Source organism: Protopterus annectens, chromosome 15.part0, assembly GCF_019279795.1.
Source record: "Protopterus annectens isolate FY-2018-M chromosome 15.part0, PAN1.0, whole genome shotgun sequence".
Taxonomy (NCBI): Eukaryota; Metazoa; Chordata; order Ceratodontiformes; family Protopteridae; genus Protopterus; species Protopterus annectens.
In genome coordinates this window covers 70,324,932-70,348,102 of record NC_056749.1, presented here as the reverse complement: position 1 = coordinate 70,348,102, position 23,171 = coordinate 70,324,932, and the positions used below count along the sequence as shown (strand labels likewise).

General features: G+C 40.2%; 1 protein-coding gene across 1 annotated transcript in view; it reads left to right on the top strand.

The window, feature by feature from the left end:
• The window catches only part of LOC122789623 (circadian locomoter output cycles protein kaput-like), a 1,222,827-nt gene that overhangs the window by 881,127 nt on the left and 318,529 nt on the right, over positions 1-23,171 (top strand). The window contains exons 12-13 of the mRNA XM_044057016.1: positions 15,974-16,055; positions 19,124-19,247. Coding sequence (XP_043912951.1) covers positions 15,974-16,055; positions 19,124-19,247 — 206 coding nt within the window. The remainder of the gene's footprint in view (positions 1-15,973; positions 16,056-19,123; positions 19,248-23,171) is intronic.

Below are 23,171 nucleotides of genomic sequence, written 5' to 3'. Positions count from 1 at the left end.
TTTGTTTATAGCAGGAGACCACCAGATTGGCTTCCTTTTTTGGAGGAGAGCATCTTGGTTCTATTTGGGATGACACTATTCATGCATGAGTGGATATGTTCATACAGTGCCTTATTGTAGGATTCAGCAGTCAAACTTTCAGTTCTCGTCTGCATGGGTGTCATGAAGTTTGTCACTTCTGACTTGAGTAGCATAAAGTTGGCTTTGGAGAAGTTTTTTATGGAGGTTTCCTTACCAGGGGTGGGGGTGGGATATGGATGTTAAGGGTGATTAGCTTATGGTCAGACCTGACCAATGAGGGGGTGACCATAGGTTTGGAGCATCAATTTCCCATGTTGGTAATGACCAGGTCTAGGATATTGGAGCCCCTGGTGGGACTATGGATTGGTTGATCCAGGGCATTGGAATTTATGAATTCCAAGAACCATTGGGCAAAGGTGTTAGTACACGAGTAGTTTTCCAAGTTAATGGCAGAGTAGTTGAAATCACCCAATATTAGGGTGTTTTTATTTGTATCCTAATACTTTCCAGTATGTTTAGAAAGGTGTGGTGAGAATCTTGGGGCATGGTGGGGGATCTGTAGCAAGTACAATTTGCATTGCAGTCTTACCTAGTGTTAGTTGCACCTGGAGAATTTCATATGCATTGTGTTGGGCATCTAACCTGGTGGTGTGAATATCCTTGGTGAATATGGACACTCCTCCACCTTAAGTATTTCGGTCCTGGTTTGGTTGCTGAAAATTGTGGTAAGAGTTGTAGCCTGGTATTGCAAGGGTGCTCTCTGGAACCCTGAACCAGGTCTCAGTTACTGCACATATATCAATGTTCTCCATTTTTAGGAGTGCCTCAAGAGAGTGCATTTTGAGGTTTAGACTTCTAGCATTGAGTAGCCTTACATTCAGAATTTGCATGCTTGTACCTGTTACAGTGATGGTTTTGTCCTTTGAACTTTGCCTAAAATAAAGCACTATAGGGGTGGCAAGAGCCTTAGCCAGTAACCTGAATCCCAGGGGCGACAGGTGCAAACCATCTTTGGCAAAGCATTGCGGTCTGTCGATCACATGTCATCCCAGGCAGACAGATACTGGATCCCCTTTGAATGACACCAGAGGCTTAGCCAATTGTTGAAGTCAATCATTTTGTCCTTATATTATAGCATCATTCTGGGTGAAGGCAGGATGCTACTCAGGGCTAGGGTCAAACCTAAAAGCTCTTCCATGTCTCTTTTCATGTAGTCCAGGGAGGTATGTCTCAAGTCATTCACTCCAACATGGGCAATGACAGAGTGATAGTTGTACTTGTTGTGGTGTGACTTGAGTGCATGCGTTGTGTGGTGGATCCTGCCACCCGACTGGCAGCTGACTGTAATTTTCTCCTTGCTCAGCCTGGTGAATGGGACATCAGTGTGCCTGAATATAGAGTCACCTATGACTAAAGTGTTAGGTACATTGTCCTGCCTTAGGAGCTATTGCTGGGTGGCACACTGGTGTTGTGAGCTATGTAACACTTTGGTTGTGATTGGTGTTTGTTTGCGTTTCAGCTTCAGAGGTCCTTGTTGCTTGGGCAGGTTACAGTTAAGGGCCTCCGCATATGTGGATTTAATGTTGCTATGTGTGGGTGTTGGTGGTGTGGGTTTAGAAGGGCTATGTGTTGCTTGAGGTGTAGTGTGGATGTTAAACTTCTCCTCTTGACTGTCTTGCAGAATCTTGGGTGGAGAGAGCTTTGCTTCTAGTTTGGCTATGTAAGTGCATCTCTCACAGGTTGTAGTGTTGGGTGGTAGGAGGAGAGGGTTGTCTGTGTACATGAGGCAATTGCTGCATTGCCCCAGAATGCCCAAATTCACCAGGTGGACAGGAGATATCACCAGAAGCTGCCCCTTGGACATGCCTGGTTTGGTGCTTTTTTTGTAAAGTACAGAAGCTGTTTTCCTTGCCTTAGCGAGGTACTTTGCAATTATAGGCTGTTTAGTGCTTACGATTAATTTCTCCTTATTGACAAGGAGAGTTGAGTGCTTGTATCAGTTTAAGGCTTCCTAGTGCTTTCCAGCAGGTATTAGAGCAAGTGCTAGTCACAGTGATGCTTAAAGATAAGATGAAAAAAAATATTTATCCTAAACACTGCAGTGTGCACTAGATAAGTTAGATATGAAAGTAGGTAACTTAAGTTTTACCTGTCTAAAAAGTTAAGTTTTAATTGAGACTCACTATTTTTAAAACAGCAAGATAGATTGAAAGGGGGTGGTTACTTTTGTATTCTGGTACTATGGAATACAGTAGGATGGCCAATAAATTTAAATAGTTGAAGGGGAATAATTTCACAAAAATGATAATTTTGTGCTTACTCACACAAGCCAGTGAAAGCAGAGAGGAAATGAGATATATGGTCAAATTAACATAAGAGGCAGGCAACTAGAAAGACAGTGGTATTTAAGAGCACAACAGTAAGCAAGTGGGAGGGTGGGGGGGGGGGGGGATTCTGCCTGACTCACAAGAGACAGAGCTGTGGTCTCTTTTGAAGTTTTAATATGCAGTTAAAAGCAGAATACAAGTAAAACACAAGGTAAAAAAACAAATCACAGTATTCAGAATATAAAAAGGCAATAATGTAATACAAAATACAACAAATAAAAAGCAAACTAACCTTTCCTTCACAGCAAAGTGTATAATTTTCTCTGTTCGGTACTTCCATGACGGTGTTTGATTTCTTCCCTTCCTTTCCCTCACTACCCTGTGTTCCTGTGGTAGAACTTTATCTGCTGTTAATTTACCTTTACAGTAATGTATCCTGTTTACTTCTGTTATATCGCAAATATCTCTATGGACAGTCCTAATTACTGTGTTCATTTGTTTTGTCAAACTTTTAACTTTTTGGGTTTTATTGACCTTCTGCAGTCAGTGTCTTTCATTGATCTTAGTTTGTCTATCTATCTCTATTAAATCAAGACACTTTTCTCTTAGCTCATTTTCTTCTAAACTGAGGGCATATTTTTTGTTCTCCATTTTCTGTGGCCATTCTACAGAATATTCTATAGCATTTTCCTGTGGCACCTTCCCTTCAATTTCATCCTGTGTCATTTGTTGCTCTGTCATATGGGAACTCACTGGCCTATCACTGCTTATCATTGACTGTGTCAGAGTTGCCACAGTTTTCTGTTCCTTCCCTTGCTGTCCAGCTTCAAGTGAAGATTTATACTGGTTTCCTGTGGAAGGCTCCAAAATATCTTCATATGGCAACTGACCAGTTACTTCCCATTGCACTGGTTTCCCCTTAATTTGGATGTCTGCTGCTCTATCCTGCTGTGGTGCTTTCTAAGTTAGTTTTTCTACATCAAATCCTTCACTTCGCAGGCACTCCCCTTCAAGTTCTGTTTTTTTAGATTTTATTTTACTAAAATCTCCTTTTGTACATTTCCTCTTTGTGCTATTATTTTTTTAGTGTGAAATTTTCCATATTTGGATGCCTTTGCCTGTATTTCCCTTCAAATATCCTTGGACCTGCTTTTTGTGTTGTATTGCACCATATCAAATCTCTCTCTCTCTTTCCCATGTCCATATTTCTTTTTTACACTTTTCAAATATCTCTAGGTTTTGTTGTTTATATTTTCTTACTTCCTCAGATGCTTCTTTTACCAAACAGATCAACGTTTCTTGGTCTATGTAAAGTTTTTCACAGCAGAGGATCATACTACCCTTGCTGTGTCTGTAAGGCTGTACAATATATATTTAAAGAATATTGACTAGTGGAGTTGCTGTAGCTTTTCATACAGTAAGCTGACCAACCAGTTGACAGTACAGTATTACTTAACCCCTTTTCTTTTTTGTGCTTTTTCCTCCTTGTGCTTGCTGACCATTACGTTAGCTATTTGACCATTTATCTCTGGGTCTGACACTGCCGTTTGCACATCATGCCACTACACCAGGGGGACCAGTATTTCCAGAACAGTCAGCCACTTTTAAATGTCCAGATGTTGTGAATGAGAACATCCTGGCAGGCAGCTGTCATTCAATAGTTCTGAATGGTAATTTCATCCGCCCTGCAACAAGACAGTCTTCCTTCTCCTGCTTTGCCAGGTTCATTATCACCCCAACATGCTGTAAATCTAACATTACACACACACACACACACACACACACACACACACACACACACACACACACACACACACACACACACACACACAAACACACACACACTGGGGCTACCCAACTTTAAGGAAAGACCACAGTCATTCATTGGTCACAGAATGATATAGCAGCCCTAACAATAAAAGCCAAACATATTTGATGAAGGGGACTTTTCTATATATCCTCACCGCACCACTGATTGCTGATATCTGAGCTTCCAAGACAGCAATGACCTGCACTGGTCCTCTAGCATGTGTACACTCACATACGTATTCCCCATAAAGTCTACTGTGAATGGCTTGGTAGAAACCAAACACATGTCCTTGGTCCACAGATGTAAATTATGTAATCTGCTTCTCCAATGGATGTCAGCACTACAGTGGATGTGGACACCCTCTCTTCCTGTAGTTTGGGTGAGCTAAGACCATCTACTCACATCACCCTATTTGTGTGATTCTTCTACTATAGAGATTGCTGATTGACATAAGGGTATCAATGAAATGGGTCAGAGCCGTGGCGTTATCTGTCCATGTCATGGAGTCAGCTGGTTACTTAGATCCCTTATACTGAAATGTCATCTGAATGCATCCTTAGAAACAAAGATTAACACTGGAATCTGGCTGCATTTATTTACAAATTTCCCTTTTTGAGGCAGGAAATGTAAACCTCCTTCCATATATGCACTGGTTAGAACTTCCATAATTCTAACACTGGCTAAGGGCTTTTGGTTTGATGTGGGGATAGTTTCTGTCAGTTTTTCATAACAGTCATGACAGTGATGGGCAAAGTATACCATCTAGAAAATTCTGTGATAAAAGAGAACTGATTCCATAACATAATGCACCACATGCCAGTTGCGCAGGAGTAATGTATCAAGACCTTATCTCAGGTGATCACCTCCTCTGTCACCCTATAGGCCCTTTACATCAGTTAATCTACTGCCCTGTTAATCCACTCTGTAATGAAGCATTTAATGGGTCTAGCATTGTATAAATATAAGTAAATATCAATAAAAGTAATTCAACAGTTTAAGGTAATACTACATTTGTGAAAATCATTATGTCTGCTTGCGTATAACACAACCTTTACTTTATCGGGTGATTTCCTTAGTGCATGTAGTAGTCTTTATTATAGTATTTTATTTTATTCTATTTTTACTTTTATTTTTATGTTATTTTATTATTCTTCTTCTCTGTATGTATGTTTTTGCACTGAGAACAAAGCACTGCAATTTAATTCACCTACACTGTGGTGTAATTCTGAATGACAATAAAGTCATTTTAACTTTTGACTTGATTTTGACTTAGTCAGTAGTGTGCCCAGCAGCCCAGAGCACAGTATACCCTCAAATAACTTATACTTGTGTCTAACAAGTCAGTACTTCCTTAGCTTGTCTAGAATTTATTTAAATTGTTCAGATGATCTGCTTCATTGGGACCTGTTAGTGCCATGTCATTCAGGCAGCACTATGTGCTTCAATTCCATGTAACACTTGGCCCATTGTGCTTGCAGTATGGCTTCTGTGTGCTTTCGATTCCATGTAACACTTGGCCAATTGTGTTTCCAGTATGGCTGCTGTGTGCTTCTGATTCCACGTAACACTTGGTCCATTGTGTTTCCAGTATGGCTGCTGTGTGCTTTCGATTCCATGTAATACTTGGTCCATTGCATTTACAATATGGCTGCTGTGTGCTTCTGATTCTATGTAACACTTGGTCCATTGTGTTTCCAGTATGGCTGCTGTGTGCTTTCGATTCCATGTAATACTTGGTCCATTGCATTTACAATATGGCTGCTGTGCTCTTCTGATTCCATGTAACACTTGGCCCATTGTATTTGCAGTATGGCTGCTGTGTGCTTCTGATTCCATGTAACACATGGTCCATTGTGTTTCCAGTATGGCTGCTGTGTGCTTTCGATTCCATGTAATACTTGGTCCATTGCATTTACAGTATGGCTGCTGTGTGCTTTTGATTCCATGTAACACATGGTCCATTATGTTTCCAGTATGGCTGCTATGTGCTTCTGATTCCATGTAACACTTGGTCCATTGTGTTTCCAGTATGGCTGCTGTGTGCTTTCGATTCCATGTAATACTTGGTCCATTGCATTTACAATATGGCTGCTGTGTGCTTCTGATTCTATGTAACACTTGGCCCATTGTATTTCCAGTATGGCTGCTGTGTGCTTTCGATTCCATGTAATACTTGGTCCATTGCATTTACAGTATGGCTGCTGTGTGCTTCTGATTCCATGTAACACATGGTCCATTGGGTTTCCAGTATGGCTGCTGTGTGCTTCTGATTCCATGTAACACTTGGTCCATTGTGTTTCCAGTATGGCTGCTGTGTGCTTTCGATTCCATGTAATACTTGGTCCATTGCATTTACAGTATGGCTGCTGTGTGCTTCTGATTCTATGTAACACTTGGTCCATTGTGTTTCCAGTATGGCTGCTGTGTGCTTTCGATTCCATGTAACACTTGGCCCATTGTGTTTCCAGTATGGCTGCTGTGTGGTTCTGATTCCATATACCACTTGGTTCATTGTGTTTCCGGTATGGCTGCTGTATGCTTCTGATTCCACGTGATACTTAGTCCATTTTGCTTGCAGTATGGCTACTATGTGCATCTGATTCCATGTAACACTTAGCCCATTGTGCTTGCAGTATGGCTGCTGTGTGCTTCTGATTCCATGTAATACTTGGTCCATTGTGTTTCCAGTATGGCTGTTGTGTGCTTTCGATTCCATGTAACACTTGGCCCATTGTGTTTCCAGTATGGCTGCTGTGTGCTTCTGATTCCATATACCACTTGGTTCATTGTGTTTCCAGTATGGCTGCAGTGGACATGAGGCCAAACAGCACTTTACTGTACTTGAACACCTCTTCATATATGTATGTTAATGATGAGGAACTGCACTGATGCTTCATCCAGCTTAAGATTTGCTTGTGCCAGGTTAATTTCTATTAAACACTCCCTTGCAGTTTAGTTATTTATTTATACATTTATTCTGCAGCTACCATCTTAATCCATTTCAGGTTCAGTGGGAATGTGAAGCATATCCCAGGATTCATTGGCTGCAAGACACAAAATTAATTCTGAATGGGTTGTGAACCCATCACATGATACATTTAATCACTTGCTGTCTCAAATCTCACATTTGTACAGGCAATTTGGAGGAATGTCAGTTCACCAAAGCATTCTTTGGGACTTGGGAGGAAACAGAAATAGCTGGAAAAACTCCACATGGACAGAGAGAACATAGAAAGCCTCCACACATAAGGCACCCAGACAAGAACTGAAATAGACCCCCAAGTATTAGGTTCATAGGTTCATAGGTTCATACTAGGCTATCTGCCCTAGGGCATTTATAAGCCTAGCCAGAATGTGTTTGGCTTTCGTCACCCATTTTAAATTTATTTTGCTATGCCATTTTTCAAGGTTAGTATACTGTGCCTCTGTCTAACAGTGACAAAGAAGTGATACCCGGGGTAAACCTACGATCTCCCATCCACTCATCAAGATTCCTCTTGAATAGAGTCAATGAGGGACTCTGCCTAACTTGGACTGGGATTTTATTCCAGAGTGAAGGGAGCCTCTGGGTTATGAATCTGTCCCTCCAGCATGTCTTATTTATTTCAGTGCTGAGGTTCAAGTCTCTCGAGTGCGTAGCTCATTGGGATTTGGATTTTCTGAGGTGCAGCATGTCCATTAATTCCGGGTTGGACATGGCTTTATACGTCAGGCACAGATCGCTTCTGAACAGGCGGTATGCCACTGAGTAGAGCTGGAGTTTCTTTAACCGGGCAGCATATGGCATCTGTTTGAGCCCTTTGATCCTCTTGGTGAGGTACTTTTGGGGTCTTTGCAGTTGCTGCAAGTGTCTGGTAAGGTACATCCCAAAAGGGGCATTGTACTCAACTATGGGCCTGATGAGGGATGAGTAAAGAGGCACGATGACCTCCCCTGATCTAGATGTGAATCCCTTCATGATTAGGTGGGCTATATAAAATGTTTTTCTAACCACTTTGGCCACGTGGTTGTCAAATGAGAGATTGCTATCAACTTGGGTCCCCAGGTCCCTAATTACTTCTTCTGTACTTAATGGATTACCATCTATGTGGTAATTTGTGGGCACTTTGTTTTTGCCAAAGAGGATGACTATACACTTTTTGGCATTTAGCGTGAGGCCATGGCTCTGGCACCAGTTGTCTGTTTCTATGAGGCCCTTTTGGAGGATGCTTGTGTCAGCTGGAGAGTCGATTATGGCGCCCAGTTTGCAGTCATCTGTGAACTTTGTCAGCCACAGTCCTTCCGTGTTGGCCTGTACCTCCGAGAAATATATACCGAACAAGAGAGGTCCCAGAACTGAGCCTTGTGGGACACCACTTGTAACTGGTTTGGAGTCTGACGTGGCTCCAGCAATTCTAACCATGTGGGTTCTGTCCTTGAGCCAGTTTGCAATCCATCTAGTGACATAGGGGTTTATATTTAAGCTGGTGAGCTTATCTATAATGCCCGAGTGGGGTATTGTATTGAAGGCTTTTGCGAGGTCCAGGTAGGCTGTGTGGACCACCTTCCCCTCATCAATGGCCTTGGTGACTGTTTCAAAGAAATCAACCAGGTTTAAGAGGCAGGATCTGCCCTTAACAAAGCCGAACTGGGTAGGATCCAGTGTCTGTAGGTCCCCAATATCTTTATTTATGAGGTCCATGATGATCCTTTCCATAGCTTTGCAGACCAAGCTAGTCAGGCTTATGGGGTGATAGTTTCCAGGATCCGTTGAGGCACCACCTTTATGGAGAGGGACCACTGTTGCTGTACGCCACTCTTTGGGCACATATCCTGTAGTAAGGCTGATATTGAACAGTAGTTTTATGTTTGAGTTTAGCTCTTCTTGGAGTTCATGTAGGACGCAGCCCGGGACACCGTCTGGTCCCATTGATGCTGTGTTTTTTGCTTTGGAGAGGGCGGCTCTTACCTGAGCATCTGAGATGTCAGGGGGGCAGCACTCTGCTGGGATAGATATTTGACTTTTTGGTGGAGAAGGGGGGGAGAAGTTTGCGCTGAACCTGTCAGCTAGGATGTTGGCAATGTCTGTGGGTTCAATGAATTTTTTGTCATTTTGGACTAATTCTGAGCATATCTGGGAATTACCACCCAGGTTCCTAACATAACTAAAGAAAGCCTTGTGATTATCCTTAGTGTCCTGTGCAATTTTTCTCTCGAAGCTGGCCTTAGACAATTTTATGAATGCCCGTGGTTTTTTGCTAATACTGATCAGTGATGCCTTCCCTTTTTGGGATTTTGCTCTATCATTTAGTAGCTTCCTCCTTCTATTGTATAGTTTGTTTATGGCTGGGGTCCACCAGACAGGACGTCTGCCTTTGGAGGATTGGGTCTTGGTTTTATTTGGGATCGCATGATCCATGCATTCCTGAAGGTGTTCATAGAATGTGTTTATAAAGGATTCTGCGGTCTGGGCCATATTTTCCACAGGCCCGGGGGCTTTGAAGGATTCCACCTCAGTTTTGAGGAGTGTGAAATTTGCTTTAGAGAAGTTTTTCACTGTGGTTTTCTGGGCAGGGGGTGGGGTCGGGATGTGAATATCCAGTAAGATTAGTTTATGGTCTGATCTTACTAGTGAGGGATACGCTTCTGGTCTGGAGCGTAGAGTCCCCATGTTGGTGATGATCAGGTCCAGTATGTTTTTCCCTCTTGTGGGAGTGGTAACAAGTTGTTCCATAGCACTTGAGTTTATAAATTCTAGGAATCTTTGGGCTAGAGTGTTGGAGCTAGAGTAATGCTCCCAGTCTATGTTTGGGTAGTTGAAGTCGCCCAGTATAATGGTGTTTGGAGAGACCTTCATATTTTCCAGTATTCTCTGGAAGGCCGAGTGGGGTTCCTGTGTTTGGGAGGGTGGACTGTAGCAGGCTATAAACTGGAAGGCAGTTTTACCCACTGTTAGTTGCACATGGATAGGCTCTGATGCTTCGTGCTTTGCCACCAACCTGGAGGTTTGGATATCTTTGATGAATGTCGATACTCCCCCTCCTTTTGTGGTTCGATCCAAGTTTTGGGGCCGAAAAGCATGGTATGAGGTATAACCTGGTAGTGCTGGGGGGCTATCGGGAGCCCTGAACCAGGTTTCTGTTACTGCACAGATATCGATGTTCTCCATGCTAAGGAGAGTTTCGAGTGCATGCATCTTGAGGTTTAGACTTCTGGCGTTGAGTAGCATTACTCTTAGTTTCTTATCCCTTGTGATACCTATGGAGGTGGGTTTGTCTTTTGAGCCTTGCCTAAAAAGGCACTATGGGGTAGCAAGAGCCTTTGCCAATATCCGAAGCCCGAGGGTGACAGGTGCAAGCCATCCCTAGTGAAGCATCGTGGCTTGTCGAGCATATCATCCCAAGCTGACAGGCATTGGATCCCCTTTGAATGACACCAGTACTTAAGCCAATTGTTGAAATTGATCATCTTGTCTTCATATTGTGGCATCATTCTTGGTGAGGGTAAGATGCTACTCAAGGTCAGGGTCATACCGGCCTGGGCTACATGCTCAGAGAGCTCCTTTATGTCTCTTTTCATGTAGTCCAGGGAGGTACGTCTCAGGTCATTCACACAAGCATGGACAATGACTGAGTCATATTTGTACTTGCCTTGGAGTGACCTGAGTGCTTGTGTTATGTGGCGGATCCTAGCACCTGACAGGCTGCTCACCGTGACCCTCTCCTTGTTCAGCCTGGTGAGTGGGACGTCAGTGTGCCTGACGATAGAGTCACCTATTACAAGTGTATCAGGTGTGTTATTTAGTCTTAAGGGCTGTGACTGTTCGGCACACTGGCTTTGTGAGATATGTGTTGCACGTGTTTTGTTTTGGGGTAGCAGTTGCTTGGGTGCCTGCTTTGGAGGTCTCTGCTGCTTAGGCAGATGTTTATTTAAAACCTCTGAGTATGTTTTTGTGTGATTATGTGTTTGGTTTGCTGTCGTGGTAGGTCTATGTGAGACTGGAATTGTAGTGAGTGTGGTTTCCTTCTCCTCCTGACTGGTTATGCCAGTACTGAGTTGAGAGAGCTTAGCCTCCAGTTTAGCTATATGGTTGCATCTCTCACATGGGTTGAAATTTGTTGGGAGGAGGAGAGGGTTGTCTGTGTACATGAGGCAGTTGTAACATTGCCTCAAGATTCCCAGATTCACCAGCTGGACCAGAGAGGAGATTGACAACTGACCTTTGGACATGCTAGAATAATATTGTGAATTCCTTAATAATTGAAAACAAGGGCCAATGGGGAGTGAGGGTGTAGTGCTTTTAATTTTTAGTGCTGACTTATATAATTGCTTTAGTGAGCAAGTGCCAGGTAACTTAAGTGCAATGTGTTACAGGGAACTTAAATGCAAAAATGACAAACAGTAACTTTCTTTCAAGTGAAACAAGGAAATAAGTACAGTAAGTAATGCAGATATCACTAGTGTCCACAGAAGCACTGAGAAGCCGCGTATTAGGTGGAATTAGCGTTCCAGGGAAATAACAAGCAAACAAACAACAAGCATATAAACAAAGCTAGATTCAGTAGGCCTGGATCTAGTCTATGCTACAGCAAACAAGGTGTACCAATTTCAGTAAGATACAGCTCAGATATTCAGGCACTATAAACCTTTAACCAGAAATTCCCAGCTCAGAAGGGCAGAGTCCAGCCTCTTCTCCCACGAGAGTGCAGACCACGAACCTTCTTAATGTAAAATAACTGGCCTGAAGCCCAAGTGCTTAAACCAGAACTAATACACTTTAAGAATAATAGACACTGGGCTCTCAATCAGCAGTTCCCAACTTAGAAGAATGAAAGCTACCTGTCCTGCCACCACAGTGCATGCCACAAACCTTCCTAATGTAAAACAACTGGTCTGAAGCCCAAGTGCTTAATCCAAAAGACTTGCAAAGCTAGATCCAGCAGGCCCGAATCCAGTCTATGCCACAGCAAACAAGGCGCACCAACTTCAGTAAGAAGCAGTTCAGATATGCATGCACTATAAGCCTTTAACCAGAAATTCCCAGCTCAGAAGGGCAGAGTCCAGTGCAGACCACGAACCCTCTTAATGTAAAATAACTGGACTGAAAGCCCAAGTGCTTAAACCAGAATTAATACACTTTTAGAATAACAGACACTGAGACCTCAATCAGCAGTTCCCAACCTAGAAGGATGTAAGCTACCTGTTCTGCCACTACAGTGCAGACTACAATCCCTCTCAGTGCAAAACAAGTGGTCCGAAGCCCAAGTGTATAAACCAAAAGGCTTAGAATGTGTTATACCAAGCAGTAATAAATACAATTGAGTATTTTAAAGATGATGTAAAAGTAAAAAAAAAGTAGGTAGAAACACAAGTACAGTAAAAACAGGGAGGGTGGGTGGGACTAACTGAAGAGCAGAGTCAAAACTTCCAGTTCAGTTAATATTACTTCCACACAGTTAAAATCAATTTAAATACTGTATTTTTTTGAAAAAAAAAAGTGCAGATAAAGGTACTTAAATTCTCTTATACGTCCAGTTGAATACAACAAGTTCTTAGCTGGCCAAAGCTGAGGTTTTTAAGCAGAAAATATTTCACACTGTTGCACTTAAATAGGCAAGGACAGGAAATCAAAGAATGTGGCTACCCCCACACCTGTAATTACTAGCAAATAACAAAATTCAGCAAACACTGACTAACTTCCAGTTCAGTTAATATTCCTTCCACACAGTTAAAATCAGTTTAAATACTGTATTTTTTTGAAAAAAAAAAGTGCAGATAAAGGTACTTAAATTCTCTTATACGTCCAGTTGAATACAACAAGTTCTTAGCCGGCCAAAGCTGAGGTTTTTAAGCATTGTTACTCAGCAATTACTAAGTATTGTTACTCAGCAATGCTAAATGATGTGCCACTGTGTAGCCCTCACACTCAGGTATGAATAAAATGTCTTCTGACTTGGGCACCAGGCACTCTGTAACACTATATTCCCAGCAGCCTTTATGCCCTCACTTTTCTTGTGTAACTTTTCTATAATGCAAGCACAGTGAATGTTGCACATCCATTCCATTCAGCTTTAGACAAAATTCCTTCTTTCTCCCATACCTGCAGCTTTAATGCAGAAGGTAGGACAGTGTATTAATGAAACTTAGGGAGTGTATTACCTTCCAGCTCTGTTATACCTTTATTGCTGTTCACTGGGTCTTTCTTTGGTATCTACTGTTGTGGGATCTGCTAAACACTTTGATGATTTTTCTGCTTTGGAAGCATTTCCTTTTTTCAGATGTGAAACTTGTACTGGATGGGAATGAGCAGTTAATAGCTGCTCATCAACATGGAGCAGAGGTGAGTGGTGAAGCTTACTTCAGAGTTGCTGACACCTACTGGAGAAAGAAGAGCATGACATGCATTAAAAGATATGGAGACGTGACGTGTTCATTCGGCTCTTCCAAGCTATTTTCACCATCTTACACTATATGTGTGGGAATCATACCTCAACTTCTTACAGAAAGAAATCGGGACAAAGCCATTAATAAAAGTGGGACAAAGGCTCAAAAATAGGGACAATTTTTAAATACTGCTGTTACAAACCTAGAAAGTTGATAGAATAATAGGTTTTGCATTAACATTGGTTTTTCTGAAGGGTATGAAGTCTGAAACTCACATTCCTGTCATTATTTTCTAACTTTAGTCTTGCCACAAATTTGCCAGAAAACCACATGTTTATGAAAAACGGACCAAAAATATGAGGTAAAAATCTGGACATTCTGCAAAAATCTGTACAGTTGAGAGGTATGATGTACATTCACATGCATGGACAGGGAAAGACACAGCTGACCTTCATGTCTGTGAGTCAACCTATCAGCCACTAGGGGAAGGGCTTGGTAATGAAACAGAAACTCTCCTGATGACTGCCTGAGTGATGACCTTCCCTGTGGTAAGCTTTCCCTTACTGTACCAATATCCTTTCTTTCTTTAACTTCTGTAGTTGCTGTTTTTCTCTCCAAATTAGCTCTTGTGCATATAGGCCATTCTCATACTATACATTACTTTAAATAAGTATATGTAGCCAACAGGTGTGATCCATGCATCTTGATTTACTCGGTGCTTACTTAAGTGGACACACTTACATAAATGTAGACATGCAATGCATATGTGATTCAAGTACACAGCAGTGACAGCAAGAGATGAAAATGGTGAAGCGCTAAATGGAGTGTGAGCTGCGTGTTAAATGAATATGGATTTCTAGACTAACTCTTAAGCATTGCTTCATTATACTGTTTCAGAATTATTCATTAGAATGCTTGATACTAAAAGGTGCCTCCTGATTTAAAATGATTCATATTGATAAATCGACGGCAGTCCCAGTGAGGTAAACCCTCCCAAAACTAATTTTCCAAAACTAACTTTAACAAACCTTGAAGAAAGATTTTTCACTGGCGGATATGTCCCCCTGAACTCTCCATATGGGAGCACAGTCATACCATTGAACTTATAAAAACCCTGCTCTGATGTGGTGCATACAGTATTGGAGAAAGAAGAAAGCTTACTCTTTTTTCTCCAAAAGTAAGTCCATGAATTTGGCATGGAGTTTTTGCCTTCACAGTAATTTGTGTCAAACTATAGATATATTGACATTTAATATTGGCATGATGAAATTTGTGATACTGTAGTGCTCAAATGTACAAGACGGGCTAGAAAAGATTTGACAAAGTATGTTAGTTGAGGAAAAACTAATAATAGCTTGTATGCCAACACACACACACACACACACACACACACACACACACACACACACACACACACACACACACACACACACACACACACACACATACACACAGACATGTATATATGGGATTTATTCAAGTGGTCTATCACTTTATCTTATCAGAAGTAGTCAGAAAATTGACCTAATCACAACTGATGTAATAATACTCTCCAGGACATTTTACCAGTTATAACTGTGATAATAAGGAAAGTTGTTAATTTTTTTGATCACTTGTATTAGATTTCTTATGGATTTATAATTAGTATTTGCAGTTTGCTTTACCACAGTGTGCTGGATTGCAAGAGATGGTGTTGCACTTGCAATTATTTTCCCCTTTTCTCCACTGGAGTGCAGCTGTAGATTTGTTAATTCTAAGTGAGAAAGGTGTGGGGGTGCCCCTCCCTAAATATTTTTTGTGTTTTTCTGCTGGGTTAAATGAAGTGAGCGTGTTTAAATCAGATGTGTTAAAACATTTATAATTATTCTGTCTTTAGATCAGATGATATACTCATATGCATGCTTATTTTGAGACACAGGTACATGCACACACTCTTTATTACTAACACGGATGGTATGGTGTGTCAGAGAATTTCCCCATCCTATTATATGCTTCTGAGAGTATTTGTTATAAATGCTAACCATCCAGACCATCTGGATGGGAGACAGGACACCCCTAGCCAGAATCATATATAATTATATTTCTTAAATTAGCCTGTGAGAGACATCTTGGTGCTTGCAGTACCTCTTTGTAGCAGTGCACAGTTTAAGATTTTGTATGTGCTATTTACTCTGTCATATAATTCCAAAATGCAGACTGTTATTACACTGATTTTGAGGCTGTAAAAAAACTCCATTAATATACGACTCAGTAGTGTCCACAGGTCGTCTGATGCATTCATTTTTTTTGTCTGGAGTAAAAATGATCATGCATGTGGATGTTAATTCTTCACCCATCATGCAGACATGAAAAATAAGCCAATAAGTAAAAAAAGAAAGGAGTTAGTTTAAATAAAAAAAATGTTGGACGATGAGTCTGTTTCAGGTGTTGTTATTATATTTCTTTAATTCAGTTATACAGAAGTTCGAGCAGAAAAACGAAGGGAGCTTGGCCATGAAGAGTCATCTGTAGATCTTGCTTCATCTTCACTTAAGGTAAGGCATAAAGGAAATATCGATAAGAAAACTTATCATTCTTGGTTTTAAGAAACCACTTTTGCTCTACAAATCTGAAAGTATTGTGAAGTCCTCCATGTTTATTGAGTCAATGTCAGGAGCTGAGAGTACCTTTTTTTACATTGGTAGGCTATTTAAGTAATTGTGATAGTAAAAAAAGTGATAGATTATACTGTGAACAAAATCTTCAAGTATGTTATCTGTTTGGTAGTATCGTATTGTGTTACAAATAAACAGTCTTTTTATTGCTATTTGCCTATTTCTTTGTAGATTTTAAGGTACTAAGAGTATACATTTTGATTCAAAGGCTTCAGTAGTCTGTAAAATGTTTGCTTAATCAAGACCTATTGAATCAAGACACCATTTTATCAAGAGATAAAAATCACATAATTAAACCTTGAGAGAGATATAAACCTTGTGAGACGTAATAGAAACCCTCCACATTCCTATGAAGGTTTTTTTCCTCCTGCATCCCCTTACTTACTATGAGGGAAACCTGTATGTTAACATATCCTGGGAAAGGGAGCACAAAACTGAAGGTTTCTGGGGGTTAATAATCAGTGTTTCTCTGGATTGGAATTCCTGTTTCACTCATTAACTATCTGTTTTCTAGGACTGGAGATAGAGATAGAGAGACGTTTAACATTTGTTTCCCCTCTTCTCCAACTCTGTGCAACTACATACAGAAATCTGGGGTACGGTAGGTTGCCCCCCATGTTAGGGATGCTTACCTTCAATTCCTTTCCTCCTGTGGTACAGTGATCTCGGATCTGATTTTCAAATTCTACTTTGAATAGTTTTCTTCATTCAGAAAGTCAATTGAGACTATCAACAGATATTATGGAGCCATTATGAATTATGAAATACACAGAAACAAAAGACATACCTATGTGAAGAGAAATAAAATGTTAAAAGGAGTGAAGGAAAGCATATGTGTAGGAAATGCATATTAGCATGATGGAAGAAATTATAATTGTTATAAAATACGAGTTAGTTACCTAACAAGAAGAATAAACACGAATTGGAATATGGCAACACAGCAGCAAAGATGCATTATTAAATCAACTGTACAGATTTTTAGCTATATAATTGAAGTAGTTGACAGTTGTCACACACGATTTTAAGAATACTCAGACAATTAAGTGCATTGCAGGTATGGACTTTTAGATAAATGTCATTCTTTACTAGACTGACACATATCATATGTTGTTCTTTACTCAGAAAACTTACCAGTCAGGTACTGAATATTTTCTGTATATCATGACACTTCACTACAAGAAACAAAACCTGCTCAGTCCATGTAAAGAAACTTCTGACAAACTCGTGTTCCAAAAAAAACAATCCATATTTTGCTTTGTGTGCATGTTTTATAGAGCCAGCCTTAAACTTAATATAGTCTTAAGCTAAACATGAGTTTTCTTGCTTCTGTCCTTACCAGCTTCCCTGGTTTACCAAATTCCTTATTTACCCCACCTTTTCTTCAAACTGACTTTCCATTTCCTCAGTCTATGTTGCCAGCTCCTCACCATACAGTCACCAATCCCTTCTTATCTCACTGCCTATTAGCTCACATCCCTGCCAGCTCCTGACCATACAGCCACCAATCCTTTCTTATCTCACAATCTATCAGCTCGCATCATTGCCAGCTCCTTGCCATACAGCCACCAGTACCTTCTTATCTCACAGCCTAGTAGCTCACATCCCTGCCAGCTCCTGACCATACAGCCACCAATCCTTTCTTATCTCACAATCTATCAGCTCGCATCATTGCCAGCTCCTTGCCATACAGCCACCAGTACCTTCTTATCTCACAGCCTAGTAGCTCACATCCCTGCCAGCTCCTGACCATACAGCCACCAGTACCTTCTTATCTCACAGCCTAGTAGCTCACATCCCTGCCAGCTCCTGACCATACAGCCACCAATCCTTTCTTATCTCACAATCTATCAGCTCGCATCATTGCCAGCTCCTTGCCATACAGCCACCAGTACCTTCTTATCTCACAGCCTAGTAGCTCACATCACTGCCAGCTCCTCACCATACAGTCACAAGTCCCTTCTTATCTCACAGCCTATCTGCTTGCACCCCAGCCAGCTCCTGACCTTTACAGCCACCAATCCCTTCTTATCTCACAGCCTATCAGCTTGCATCGTTCCAGCTCCTGACCATAAAGCCACCAATCCCTTCTAATCTCACAGCCTATTAGCTCCCTACTGGCTGTCTCAAGTTGTAAGCACCCAATTTTACTAGTTTTCAATGCTTAGCAGCTGTTCCGCCCTTCTAGATCTCTATCTTATTAGCACCCCAGGCAGATCTACTACATACTCTGTCAGATCCATCACACTGCAAGATCCCTCCATGCAAACCTGATCCTAGATCTGCCAGGTCTTTGTCATACCAGCTACTTTACTCTCCCAGATTCCCTGTTGTGCTAGCTTCCTATCTTATACCATTCACGCATTATACATCCAAAATTGTTACATCATGTCCCTTGAAAAGTGATGAATTCAAAGTTTGTTTTATTAAATGTGGAGATTCTAGAGGTCTTCCCTTGCAAGGAGATTGTGGTGGACTTTGTTTACCCAATAGAAAACACATTTGGAAGGTGCTTCTTTACAAGTTTGTTTAGTTATTTAGTTTCAGTCAGTCTTCAATGAACATGGCTGTGACCAAAGATATTGATTCTTTATCAATCACTACAGCTAGCAAACCACTCAAGTAAGTAAAGACATTAGATGAACCACAGTGAACAATTTGTGGTTTCAGTCAAAAATCCCGTGGCACCCCACCTCATCTCTGGTATAAGCCTTTTTAATGTTTTTTTTTTTTTTTTGGGGGGGTCTATATATTTCTAGAACTGCCTGTTTGCACAATCTTTTGAGATATGTTGTATAGTAAGATAATGGACATACACAAAATTAAATTATTTTTTCTGAAACTTTTATCACATTCAACAGGTAATGATATGTGTTTTTCTCTAAACATTTTGTTTTACTCCTTAACTTTCATTCCTATAATTTATTCAGTTTCTTTCTTTTTTTTTTCAGTGTCCCAGTGATTTTATTGAAATCAGACAATGTGGAAATATCCAGGAAGCCAGCAGGGACAGGCTTTCAGTCTCTTCTATTAGTTCTAGAAAATCATCTCACACTGTGATGTCTGACTCTGCCTGTAAGTATAACTACATAAACAAGCAAAGCCACCAATTTAGCTGGATCATGCTTAGATGAAGGCAATGTGGTGTTTTCCAAATCTCCTTGCCAGAAATAAGGTTCTGAATTTTTCTATTTTCCAAAATCATACACATGGCATTGCACAGAAAACCACTTCAGAACCGCACTCAACCTTGGCTGCCATAATGGATGTGCTTCTGGAAGACAGTTCTGGATGCTTCTGGAAGACAGTTCTGGATGCAGTGCAGAAGAATTAAGTTTGCTACAATTTCATCTCATTAAACTTATTGTAAGATAGATCTGCTGAATAGAAATACAGACAGTCAGTTCAAGACAGTTTCTTTACACACTGATAGTGTGCCGTTCAAAAGCAAATGAGTGCAAATGTTTGATGGCAAAGTATACTGTGACACTGAAAAAAGCACGTGTGTGTGTGTGTGTGTGTGTGTGTGTGTGTGTGTGTGTGTGTGTGTGTGTGTGCGCATATGTCTCTAACAGCATCTAAGTCTTGAGTTAGAAATAGGCTGTAAAGACATCATACATCTGATGAGTGGGAAAGACCACAGTGCTTTGGTTATAAGAAGTGGGCAGAGATTTGTATTCAACTTTTTTAGTTGCAAAGGATCATTTTTGTCTTAAACATTTTTAATTCATTTTGAAACATTTGTTTGGGAAAATCAAGGTATTAGTGCAATACCATATAAGGAAAATCACATCAACATTTTTAAATATAGATGTTCATGTGTGTGTGTGTGTGTGTGTGTGTGTGTGTGTGTGTGTGTGTGTGTGTGTGTGTGTGTGTTTGTGTATCAGTGGGGTTTGGGTTTAAAACGGGGTATGGGTTTAAAACCACGTAATGCTTCCAATAAGAATGTGGAATACTACTCAGAAACAGATATTTAAAAAACAGAGATGGACAAAAATGATGGAAAAATATAAGCACATTATAAAAGAGTCAGTGTGAAATCTGTAGTCTTTAATGATATGTATTGCAAAGTTAAGCCATACAAGGTCATTTATTTTGTTTCTGAAAAAAGGAGATGTAAGGTGTGTGTCTTCTTTTTCAAATTACTGTCGCCAACTAGTACAGCATCAAAAATAATGTGTGATAAGGGAGATCCAGAAAATGGTGTGAAGAGGTAAATCAAACCAGAAAATAGGGACATATCTTCCAGAATAGGTATATTATGTAAAGGGCTTAATCAGGCCTAAAAACTGGTCCTTCAAAATAGGGACAGTTGGAAGGTCTGGTGAATAACGCCTTTCTTTGCCTTTCTGATGCTTTAACGTAAGTCCTGCTCCCTTCCCATTTTCACTACTTCTGGCAGTCTCCTTTCTGTTGATTTCTGCTCATCTTCCTTCTATCACACTGCATTTGCTATATCAGAGAAGAAACAGACAGAGGTAACATTTGTGACAGGTTACGATACATGTGCTACCATGAAGGATTTTATGGCATTCTCTGGCTTGCTAACTAGGATTTCAACAAGAAAGGTGTGATTTATATAGTGAAAAGTCTGAAGTTTGATAAAACAACACTAATTAGGACTATCCATAGAGACCCATGCGATATAACAGAAGTAAACAGGATATATTATTTTGCAGAAAGATAGATGTGATCAAAGCAATGTGCAGTATTAGAACAGATCAGGATCTATCATGCATATCACAAATAACAAACTAAAATTCTCAGCACAAGCAGAAAAACTTGTATGCAGGTAAATATAAAGGAAAAATACAAAATAAGTAATGTATTGATGATCCAAAAAGATTTATAGAGAATTGAGAAACAAGGTAAAAGGAACTGAAAGACTGCCAAAAAAAGAAGAAATAGATACATTTTAGAGCTGTATCTATGAAGATCCTGTTGAACATAACAAAGATGCTAAATAGATAAAAGAAGTAAAAGAAAGAATAAGAAGTTTAAAGATACAGGATATGAAATGGGATGAAGTAACAGCCAGAGAGATTGAAACAAAATTTAAAAAAAGCCTCTAATTGGAAAACCCCAGGTCCAGATGCAGTACCTAACTTCTGGGTAAAAGTATTAACATCCTTGCATGAATATTTAGCCATGAGTAAGAACTATTTATATGCATGCGTCTTTATGAGAATGCTATTTCATCTTACCGATAATATCGAAACAAAAAAATATCAAACAAATGGAACAGCAAATTTTTTCCCAGGGAAACAAATTTGCTGCTCCGTAAAAAAAATAAAAAACTTAACCACAAATTTAAGTTGGGGGATTCGCCCCCACACCATCCCATGGGGGGATGTACCCACAACACCCCCCACTTAAATATACCAACTCCGAGATCGCACCATAGTGGAGGAAATAGCAAAGTCCCGAAGACGGCCCACTGAATTTTTTCCCTGGGAAAAAATTCAATGTTCCTTGACTTCGCTATTTTGCCATTTCGACAGTATCGGATCGACTAAATAGCATTCACTATTTAGTCCATTTGATAGCATCATATAGACCCATATGCACACCCTGAACAGATACCAACCTGGCTAACAACAGGAAAAACAATTTGCCTACTTAAGAGTGAACATGCAAGCTACTCTACAAATTATAGACCAATAATTTGCCTTCCAATGATGTATAAGCTATACATGGGAAATTGATGCTGACAGAGTTTATAGTTATTTAGAAGAAAACTCAATTATGGTAGTAGAACAAAAGGGCAATAAGAGAAAGTCATATGGAAAGAAGGATAATTTCTTGTTAAATAAAGTCATAGTGGAAAACTGTACAAAGGGGCAGAATCTAAGTATTGCTGGATTGATTACAAAAAGCATTTGATAGTATCCCGCTGTGAAGGCTGCCAGCCTAGCTAGATAGAATTTTGTAGATAATTCTATGTCATTGTAAATATTACTATAATCCACAGGCTTGGTTTACAAATGTTAAGATAACTATATGTTATGATTAAACTATACGTTGCACTGTGCTTCGAAAATGTAACCACAGTACACTCTGCTGGAAGAAGGCTGATAAGTCAAGCATTGTATGAGTGTTTCGTCTCAAGCTTGGAGACAGGATTTCTGGACCAGGAAATTATTTCTAGTGTATTGATTTAAGAGATAATTACTAAGGTTTTACATGTATAATGTATTTTATTGTTGTGACTTCCTGGCCAGGAGCAGCTTACTAAGAAATGTAATTTTTGAGTTTCTGTTAGCCTGGGAACCACAGAAGTGTCAAGAATGATGTAATGTGAAATGAGTCAGCAGTACTGTGTTATCAATTTGAGACTTTCTCAGAGAGAGAGAGACAATTAAGCATTTTGGATGTTGTCTGAAGCTGAGCACCAGCACTCTACCTTTGCTCTGTAAGTAGGATCTTAGAGCTTAGTATTTCTCTTAGAGCTAGATGAAATTTAGCCAGATTAGTCTAGCTGTTTTCTATATTTATGTCAGACTATTCTAAAATATTATTTTAAAGCATTTTCCTGTGATTTCTGAACTCTGTAATGTCATTGTGTTGAGGTAATAAGTATTGACTTGTGTTTTTATTATTTGTTATTAAATGTTTTAAACCTTTCAACTGTGGCTGTTTTGTGTAAAGGTAAGTTATGCTCTTAGAGTACATTGCATGTATTTGGTGATGCTGTCCAAGCCACTCCAATAGCCTTAGCCCTGGGTCACACTTACTATTTGGATAACAGTAATATTACACAGTGAAATTGGACACCCTTTGGGAAGGGCTTTATTAGTAGCTGATAAAAGTAGTTGGTGGCAGTGATTACTACCTTATAGCCTGGCAGAAGGGGACATAGCTGGAGAACCTGTGCCAGCCTTCCCCAGGAGTGTCTGTGTGTTTGTATATAAATCAAATCTCAAAGTAAGTGTGCGTGTGTGTGTGTGTGTGTGTGTGTGTGTGTGTGTGTGTGTGTGTGTGTGTGTGTGTGTGTGT